The 9,414-nt window shown below is 32.1% G+C and overlaps 1 protein-coding gene across 1 annotated transcript; it reads right to left on the reverse strand.

The window, feature by feature from the left end:
- Nucleotides 1-3,682: 3,682 nt before the first annotated feature.
- On the reverse strand, nucleotides 3,683-5,396 carry LOC134233734 (uncharacterized; the record flags this gene model as incomplete). Its single annotated transcript, XM_062715733.1, has 3 exons — nucleotides 5,172-5,396; nucleotides 4,886-5,075; nucleotides 3,683-3,826 (listed from the first exon to the last, which is right to left on the reverse strand). Coding segments are annotated over exons 1-3 (559 nt in total), but the record flags the coding sequence as incomplete, so codon positions are not given.
- Between the last annotated feature and the right edge of the window lie 4,018 nt (nucleotides 5,397-9,414).

The following is a 9,414-nucleotide window of genomic DNA, read 5'->3' on the forward strand; positions in this document are numbered from 1 at the left end:
TCAACTTGCTTGTCGATAATTGACCTCGTTTTAGAAATTGTTTATATGTAGAGCATGCCCTTGTGCATCGAATCAACTGAGATATATACACTCCGTATGCAAGTGGTGAAGGTATATTGCTGCATAAGTAAGGAAAGTTGACGATAGAAAAGTTACGGCTCAACGCACTTTTTAAGCTCACATGGATTTTCGCACAAACTAAGGTCACATTGTTATGATATAATATTGTGTATCGAGACAACAAAATACATTTTAAAAGTATTTGTTTACATAATTTGAGTTTTATACGCATTTACTAAACATAATTCACACAAATCAATTGGTAGAACTTTGATATATTCACGGCTGAAAAATAACAACTATTCTCGTTTAAATTTTTGTAATTTCTTGCCAATTGTAACTGTCTTTTTATCCGTTCTTTTGAAAGCAATAGCTCTTGGCAGAAACGTAGACATGGGTACAGTACAGCTACTGTAACTTATATTTTCTGTACATTTTGACTCTTTAACTCGGGATGGTACATGTAATATTATTTTTCATTTGTTTGACTGCTTTCTATGTTAATAAGGTGGGATTTTTAAGAGTCAACTTCTAAAATCTAGAATCATAAAATTTTAACGTTTCGATTCGTAAATTCAGAAGAGTTTTCCTTTTCATAGAAGGAATTTACTATTTAAAAAAAAACAAAACAATACTTCATTATCCTACCCTTTAGTGTGGTTTCCTTTTGCAATAGTATCCCTTTCGGCGCTACATGTAGACGAAACCAAGAGGAGTATTGTAAGTGAGCGAAAATGTTTAGAAAATAATTATCTTTAGAGAAAATTTAAAAATTTCAACTACATGGGATCAAGGAAAGCTTGTTTTATACAATTTGTGTAAACCTGTGGTAGAATCGTATAGTCGAAACATACTTCCATTTATTTATATTTTTTTCGTTTAAAACATCCACTTTGGAAACTTAAGATAATGATTTTAAAAGACATTTATGCTTGACATTATATATGTAATATAACAAAAGGGTTGTGTCATTGTACTGCAGTTCCAAAATGGTAATTTCTATTACAACAATGTGACCTTAATTTGTGCGAAAAACCATGAGAGCTTAAAAGTGCGTTGAGCTGTAAGTAGCCATCACGTTTATCATATAGCTCAGTAGTTAGATTACCATTAACATGTTTTTAAAGTAAAATATCCAAGTATGAAACAGATGTTTCAGACTCGGTGGTATCTTTTATCTCAAGCTAACCAGGATATATCGTATCGACGTAGGAATGGAAATTACCATTGTTAATAAGCATTGTAAATAAGATTTAATGACCCATAGTCTTGGGAGCTGTTGTTATTTTATAATTAATTTAATAGGTGATATCAACTATTTGAATAAGTGACATCACCTATTCAAAATGATATGATGATATCACCTTTTCGAATAAGTGATAACGCCTACTTAATTTGAATTGGTGATATCACTTATTCGAATGATTGATAACACCTATTCGAAAGGAATAGGTGATAACACCTATTCGAATTAGTGGTATCACCTATTCTAATAAGTGATGTCACCTTTTCGAATACGTGATATCACCAATTCAAATCAAATAGGTGATATTACCTATTCAAAGTCTGAATAGGTGATATCACTTATTCGAATAGGTGATATCACACTTTGGCAGTAAATACCAAAACGGCGCCTCATATGATCGAATCTTTTAACTTTGTCATTATCATGCCTTATTATTGTTATCTTCATCTCTATGAAAACATATATGGAACTGTATCCATTTGTTTTACTATCTAGAAATTTTACCTGCTTTTGCGATTTCCTCGGCAATATCATCATAGTTCTTTTTTGCAATACACTTAAAAATATATTGAACCAGTTTTCGTGGAGTCTCCATATTGAATCCATCAGTTTATATGTTGCAATACTGTTTCCGTGTAGTTTTTCCTCGGCTTTTATACTCTGGCATCGGGTTTCACTTATCACACCCTCACTGACTAGATCTGGACATACCTCGTTTACATCAACACGGTAGTAAATCAAGTAACATAATCTTTGGATGCACTTTATTTGTTTCTCATGATTGGCTTCTTGTTGACTGACTAATTTTCCATTGATCTTTTTTGTTACAAAGTCATAGCCTGAGGAAAATATAAATTATTGAAAGCATTTTTTAATTATTTCGATATGATAATCATGTATACATAAAGATTCAAGTTGAACAGGTCTGGACGATTTCCAAATGTGGAAGTCAAGGACGATAACCGTAATTGCTATAAATACACAAAATAAACAAAGTGCTAATCCTTTTGACCAATCAGATAACGGCATTTAGACAAACCCATGAGAAAATAAAGAAAACACGAGGTTTTTAAGTTTTCTGCCCAAAAGATTTTTTTAAAACATACTTTTTGTAAATTTTATGCACAATTAGAAATTGTATAGTATATATAACAATTTTACCGTGAACAAACACGACTTAAAAGCTAAAAATAAATTCTTAGTCGGATTAAAATTCTGTCACTTCGAGGTAACATCTCCGAAGTTAAGCTTGTATTAAGAAATTTGATATAAAAACGGCAGATTTTCAATTTTTAGAGCCTGGCGTGAAAATGATTTCGTATGGAAACATAACAGTCTTACATTTAATTATATCTCGAGTGTTTATAAATGTGTGCAGTTTCTGGTATCCGAGGCAAGGTATCATAACGGTGATAACAAGCATTCATGTACATGTACATTCCTTTTATTAACGATTTATACCTTTTCTGTACATGTATGTCCATTTAAAATGAATTCAGTGCTCATGAAACCCGTGTTATTTTAACACTACATGTAGAGAATATACTTGTGTGCAGTAGATCTACATACATGTATACGCGTGGAAAGTACGCGTTGTCCATGAAAATCGGACGGCTAAGCAAAACTAAATTTACCAGTATTTAGCATGTTGATCTGTTGTAGTAAATGTCATAATTGTACTTGTTGGTGAGAGAGTGAGCTGTTATCCCGGACGTGAATATTAGATTCCTTCGTAAACCATCGCATTGTTACATGTGTGTTTTTTTTTATTTTTCGACTTGATTTTTGAAAATGTCAAGTTTGTTGACTTTCGTTTAATAAATATGTTGGGAATACCTTATTCTTCCAAACTTTTCATCTTTCTTCTGAAGATTTTTTGTCAAAAAATCTTTTTGACGACAAAACAAAAGCACGTGTTATCTTTTTGTTACTTTGAAAAATGTTTTGGGGTGTGTAAAAATGCTGTTGTCTGATTGGACAGAAAAAATATTAACGTGTCTATGATACGTATTTATAGCAACTTTCAGTTATCGTTCTTGACTTCCATATTTGGAAATCGTCCAGACCGAAAGCAATTTGAAAGTCAAGATAAATCTGGGTAGTCATTTACAGTAGTATCACAATACATTCATTAATTTGTGAAAACTAGAGAATATTATTTTACTTTTTACAGACATCCACAGGTTTTAAAAAATAGAAAGGACCAAAACCGTTGCTTGCAAAGCGTTGAAATTTTTCTTGAATCCCTTTTCACATAAATAATGCCATGTTCCCAATATCTGTAAACATTTACCTCTTTGGTGATAAAAGTTAATATTAAAATGATCTGAGCAAATAGTATGACTAAACATGATTTTATCAGAGAATTACACACACCTGCTTGTTTGAGGGCCATTTCAAAGGTCGCCCATACTGAAGGTACATTGAGATGTCTATGTGGGTACCTTTGCAAGCAATTTAGAAGTTCTTTTGTTCCATTGCTGGTGGATATATTGCTCCTATTAACAATATCTGTGATATCTAAAAACAAAATTCTGAAAAACTTTATTACATGTCTATCAAAAATTCGAATCTACAGTTCCAAAGAATGCTAAAATATCAATATGACTAATCATAGGTACTCGTATACTGTTCTCAAAAGAAGATTTTAAAAATCGTTTTATGTCGCTGAATATATAGTTTTGCTCTGTCTGTCCGTCTGTCAATAACCTTGCCCATAACTTATGACCAGAATATCAAATTAGTTTTGCTCTGTCTGTCCGACCACTTGTCTGTGACCCACTTTTGTTTGTCTGTTTACTTCCGTGAAAACTTTAACCTTGCCCATAACTTTTTGATTAGTTTTGAACAGTTAGTAAGCTATGGCTCTCAAATTCCACAGGTGTATTCCTCGTGAAAAGACCTTTCTTTGGGTACCACCAAATAAGACCACTTGTACACCTTGGAGTGTTAGTTTCCCACTTTTACAAAAAAAAAAGTTGAACAGTTTGTGCCATGGGCTATCATACTTCACATGTGTATTCATTGTGACAAGTTCCTATAAATTTTTTTTTACCTTGACCTCAGAGTTTGTCCCAGTGAAAGCTTGAAAAAAGATAAAAAACTTTAACCTTGGCCATAAGTGATATTGACAGTTAGTACTAGCTAGGGCTTTCATATTCTTACAAGTGTATTATCGTGTCTATTTTTGGAAAGGATGTTATTATTTTTAAAATTGTCCTTTTTTTATAAAATGAAAGTGCAGAATTTATAGCTAGCAGTATTTACATGCTAATAACTTTTTAAAAAAAAATAATTTAATGAATACTTCTGATACATGTTAATATAGGTTTAGTTAAGACTGTTTTCAAATTATTTCATACCTGAACTTCCTACAATGTAAACATTAAATATATATTTTTAAAAAAATGTCAGTACTGTCCATTTCATACCCCGGTAGATCTATTGTAGTTACTAGTAATAATGTTTACTGTTCACATGTTAATTTACTTAATTGTTAGACTTTCATTGTATTCCCAGTGTTGGGGGTTAGTGAGTTTTCAGGTAAAGTGAACCAAGACTAAATAAATTTTCTCTTACCATCTCTGTGCACGACATCTCTCATAAAAGGTAATACTTCTCTTGCGTCTACATATTTTTCAATGACATCTTTGCACCCTTCAATATCTTTTGGCATTGCTTTTAATTCATTTTGGTACATGTAATAATGTGTCTTAATGTCTTCGTACAGAGACGCTAATTTGCAATCGTAGGAAGGGGCTATCTTCTCCTGTAAAGAAATATTATTTAAAACATAATACATGTAATCATGACCCATTTCCTTTCAAAAAATCTTAATTTCAACAAAATAAATCCTTTACATTACCTTGCCATTCATAAATTCTCTGTATTTCAGTTGAAATTCCAAATCCTCTAATTTTGGAATCCAGGGATTATTCCTGTATAAGGTTGGGTATTTTTTCCACTCCTTTTTAGCTTTCTTTTCAATCTCTTTGATATATCGTGTATATTTTTTAACTTTTTTGACATCAGCACTTCTTTCAGTTTTGAAATTATGATATGTCAAATCCTCATAGATTCTTTCAGACATTTTAAAATCGATCCGAATATTTCAATCCTTGACCTACTTACTGCATGTTCTTTCATATGCATGCATGTACCAGTTTTGTTCTTCTGATTTGCCTGACATAATAGATATTTATATTATGGTAAAATATATAATCGTACAGATATCTATCTTTACTCATTTTTCTATGATTGTTTTGACACATTTTTTTTGAAAGACGTGCAGAATTTGTATGACAGAGAAATTGAATGGAAACTTAAATTACACTACGCTGGTCTTCATGGCAACTTCGTTCACTGGAGCATAAAGACTTGATTCTCCGAATCACAAAAAGAGCTCTATTATTTTCTTTTAATGAGGTTCGCTCTTGAAATTTTGAGCAGATTTTCATCTTAACTTATATTTCAAAAACTCTGCATAATGATTGAATTCTTACAATACTTTGGATTCTACAATGCCAATTTATCTATATTCAGTTAAAACTCCATGATTAACATCCATACCAAAAGCATTATGTGAGGAACTATATTTTGTGGCGGAATTGAGGTTTTTAAAGAGGAAAATGATCGTTTTTTTTTCCTCTTTCGAAGTATTTAAAGTACTAGATGTATTAATTTTGGATTCCTATTTTTAAATGCAGTCTGACCACGGCGTTATTTTGTGCAGTGAACTGTTTTATACTGGTCCTAAATAATCTACATGTATTTAAAAAATTGTCGTGAATTCTATCGTCATATTTGATAAATATCTTTAGCAAATATGTTGTGAAAATGAAGAAAAAAATTGCCCTAATTTTAGCTTAAAATTAACACTATTTTAGTAATACATGTATCTGAAAATTAACATCACAGACCCCCCACTTTTAATTAATTTTCTTTTCTGAATATATTCGATAGTTTTAACAATTCATCTTAAATAATTCAAAAAAATGTCATTACTTTCAAATATTTGTTTTTTTCTTGTCAAATTTTCATGCGGAGTAATTTTTGTCAGTAATTTTAATATGTCTATTTAATATTTGAACAAAAAATATTGGAGGAAAAACTTTAAAAGTTGATTTATGTGTAAGAAATTTTTACAGTGCAAAAAGGTTAAACAAAATGCTTTGTGGCGAACAAAAAACCCCGCATAGACCCCCATTTTTTTGTTTTGATTTTTAATAAAGTTATGTGTATAAATTCTAAAAATGTACTTGATAAAAAATTCTTATTATTTTTGAAGGCAGGATCCAACCCATTAAATGTGGGGTTTTTTTTTCATGCTCGCCTCTTGCAAGTTTTCGAAAATTAAGGGATAAAGAAATAACATGAATTAACAAGAGAGGGTGATTTGCCAGTGTGTGAAACAACTGATATCTTTCGCATGTTTCACTTCTAGTGAAATCCTTTACTATGTAAGACTAGAATACACCGTGGTTTAGCGCATAGTTTCTATGGTCTCGCTTCAAAATCAAGTAAGCGTTTCAGCTTTTTAAAACATCCCTTTATAATTCGAACATTTACAAAAGTTAAATGACTATATCGAAATCTGTTATCTAACTGCTACACATGTATCAAATATCAACTACTTCGAATAATAAAAGAAAAACCAAATTAGATTTAGATTTACAAATGAAAAGGAAATTTGTGTACATATGTATAGTATGACACTGTTAAATGTGCTGAGGCCTACATTATGCACGTTTTAATTCAGCACATATTTTTTCGAAACATTTAGAACAATTTTTATAACCTATTTGAAAAACATTGTGACCCACGCTTAAGGAAAAAAAAAGCATGCGCGGATCTAAAATTTCATTCCAAAAACTCAAAGGCTTTTTGAGATACATATGCATGGAAAAAAAAAATTACAAACAGACAGAAATAAGACGGACAGACATACAGAAATAGATTTCCCCCAATTTCAGCGGAGGAAAACAAAAATTCAAAGTGAAAGCAAACATGGTATGTTTTCCGAATCAAGCTAATATAATTAAAGAAGGATCGGACCACACACACACACACAACACACACACAAAATACCGTATTTATAAGTGGAAATTTAAGCGAAACTCTTTAGAGAGTTCTCCTTAAAAATCGGTATAATGTTGTTTTTGGCGAGAAATGAATTTAGCAAAACGCAATGAATTTTTATGAAATTTAATTTTTGTGATCTCAGCACCCTCACTAATTATGTTTCCCCAAAACGAAGTTGGGGAACATATTGTTTTTACTCTGTTTCTTATTATTATTATTAAGGTCTTCCGTCTTCAGCGGAAGACCTTACTGTTATTCTTAGGTTTCTTTTCCACTATTTTTTAAGGTCTTCCGTCTTCAGCGGAAGACCTTCTTGTTATTCTTAGGTTTCTTTTCCACTATTTTTATTAAGGTCTTCCGACTTCCTTCTAAGACCTTACTGTTATTCGTCTGTTTTTTATTATTATTCTTCTTTTTTTCATAGTTAGGGTTATATCTCAGCTGTGCGTGGACGGATTTGAAAGATTTTTAGGGATGATGCATCATGAGAATATCTCTAGACGTGTTTTTCGTTTTTTCAAAATTCACTGTCTTTCGCGATTTTTGGGGATTTTTGTATTTTTAAAAAGGCATTTTGTCCAGCAGCTTTCTCGAGAACGGCTCAAGATATGAAAGTGAAACTCACTGAGATGATAGAACATCGAACTCCGTTATGGGCAACGACCTTTATTTTCGTCGTCGGTACTTCCGGTCGCAAACGGAAGTGAATTCAAAAGTCCTATTTCTCAACTTTTTTGTTTTTCAATATTTTTCTTTAGGATTTACAGGGTTTACAGAGTGTCTTATGAGAATTCTAAATATATGTTTAGTATCTTGATGCGTGCATATATTGAAAAGATATGACCGAACCAAACTTTGTCCCACTGTCGGGGGTTCGATCCCGCTGTGGGCGTTCAATTTTTTTTCTTTGTTTATTTCTTTTTTCAGTTGCAAATGACTTTTATCTCTTTTATAAAACGTATGGAATATTTTGCCGATTTTTAAAAGCTATTTTTGAGATATTTTGAGGAATACCTGTAAATATCATGATGTATGCGGGAGAGACTGCTGTGAATAAATGTAAACAATAAAATACATTCTGAAATCTATTTCATGGGATGTCGCATCATAGAATTCTAACGAAAAGTCGCTTGTTGCTTTAGCAACAAGAACGCATCTAGTTAAGGTCTTCCGTCTTCAGCGGAAGACCTTCTTGTTATTCTTAGGTTTCTTTTCCACTATTTTTATTAAGGTCTTCCGACTTCCTTCGGAAGACCTTATTGTTATTCGTCTGTTTTTTATTATTATTATTTTTCTTTTTTCATAGTTAGAGCGATATCTCAGCTGTGCGTGGACGGATCTAAAAGATTTTTACAGGAATGATGCATCATTTGAATATCTCTAGACGTGTTTTTCATTTTTTTGAAATTCACTTTCTTTCGCAATTTTTGGAGGATTTTTGTTTTTTTTAAAAGGCATTTTGTCCAGCAGTTTTCTCGAGAACGGCTGAACATATAAAAGTGAAACTCACTGAGGTAATAGAACATCGAACTCCAATCTGAACAACGACCTTTATTTTTCGTCGTCGGCACTTCCGGTCGCAAACGGAAGTGAATTCAAAAAGTCCAATTTTTCAACTTTTTTGTTTTTCGATATTTTTCTTTAGGATTTACAGGGTTTATAGTGTGTCTAATGAGAATTCTAAATATGCATTCCGTGTCTTGATGCGTGCATTTATTGAAAAGATATGACCGAACCAAACTTTGTCCCAGTGTGGGGGTTCGAATCAAACCTGATATATAATTTTTTGTTTTGATGACGTCACTTCCGGTTTTGAGATTTTCGCGATTTAGTGATTTTCAGAGGGTCACTTTGTCCAGCAGTTTTCTCAAAAAGCACTTAACACAGAAGTTTGAAATTTTCAGCGATGATAGAGCAACATGTGCTGATGTGACATACACCTATCTTTTTCTCCGGAAGTGCAGCACGTCGGCGCTCGCTATGGCTCGAAAAAAGTCCTATCGAGGATTTAGAAAATTTTGACACCT

Source organism: Saccostrea cucullata, unplaced genomic scaffold, assembly GCF_032062105.1.
Source record: "Saccostrea cucullata isolate Sc308-1 unplaced genomic scaffold, CSIRO_AGI_Scuc_v1 ctg13492, whole genome shotgun sequence".
Taxonomy (NCBI): Eukaryota; Metazoa; Mollusca; class Bivalvia; order Ostreida; family Ostreidae; genus Saccostrea; species Saccostrea cuccullata.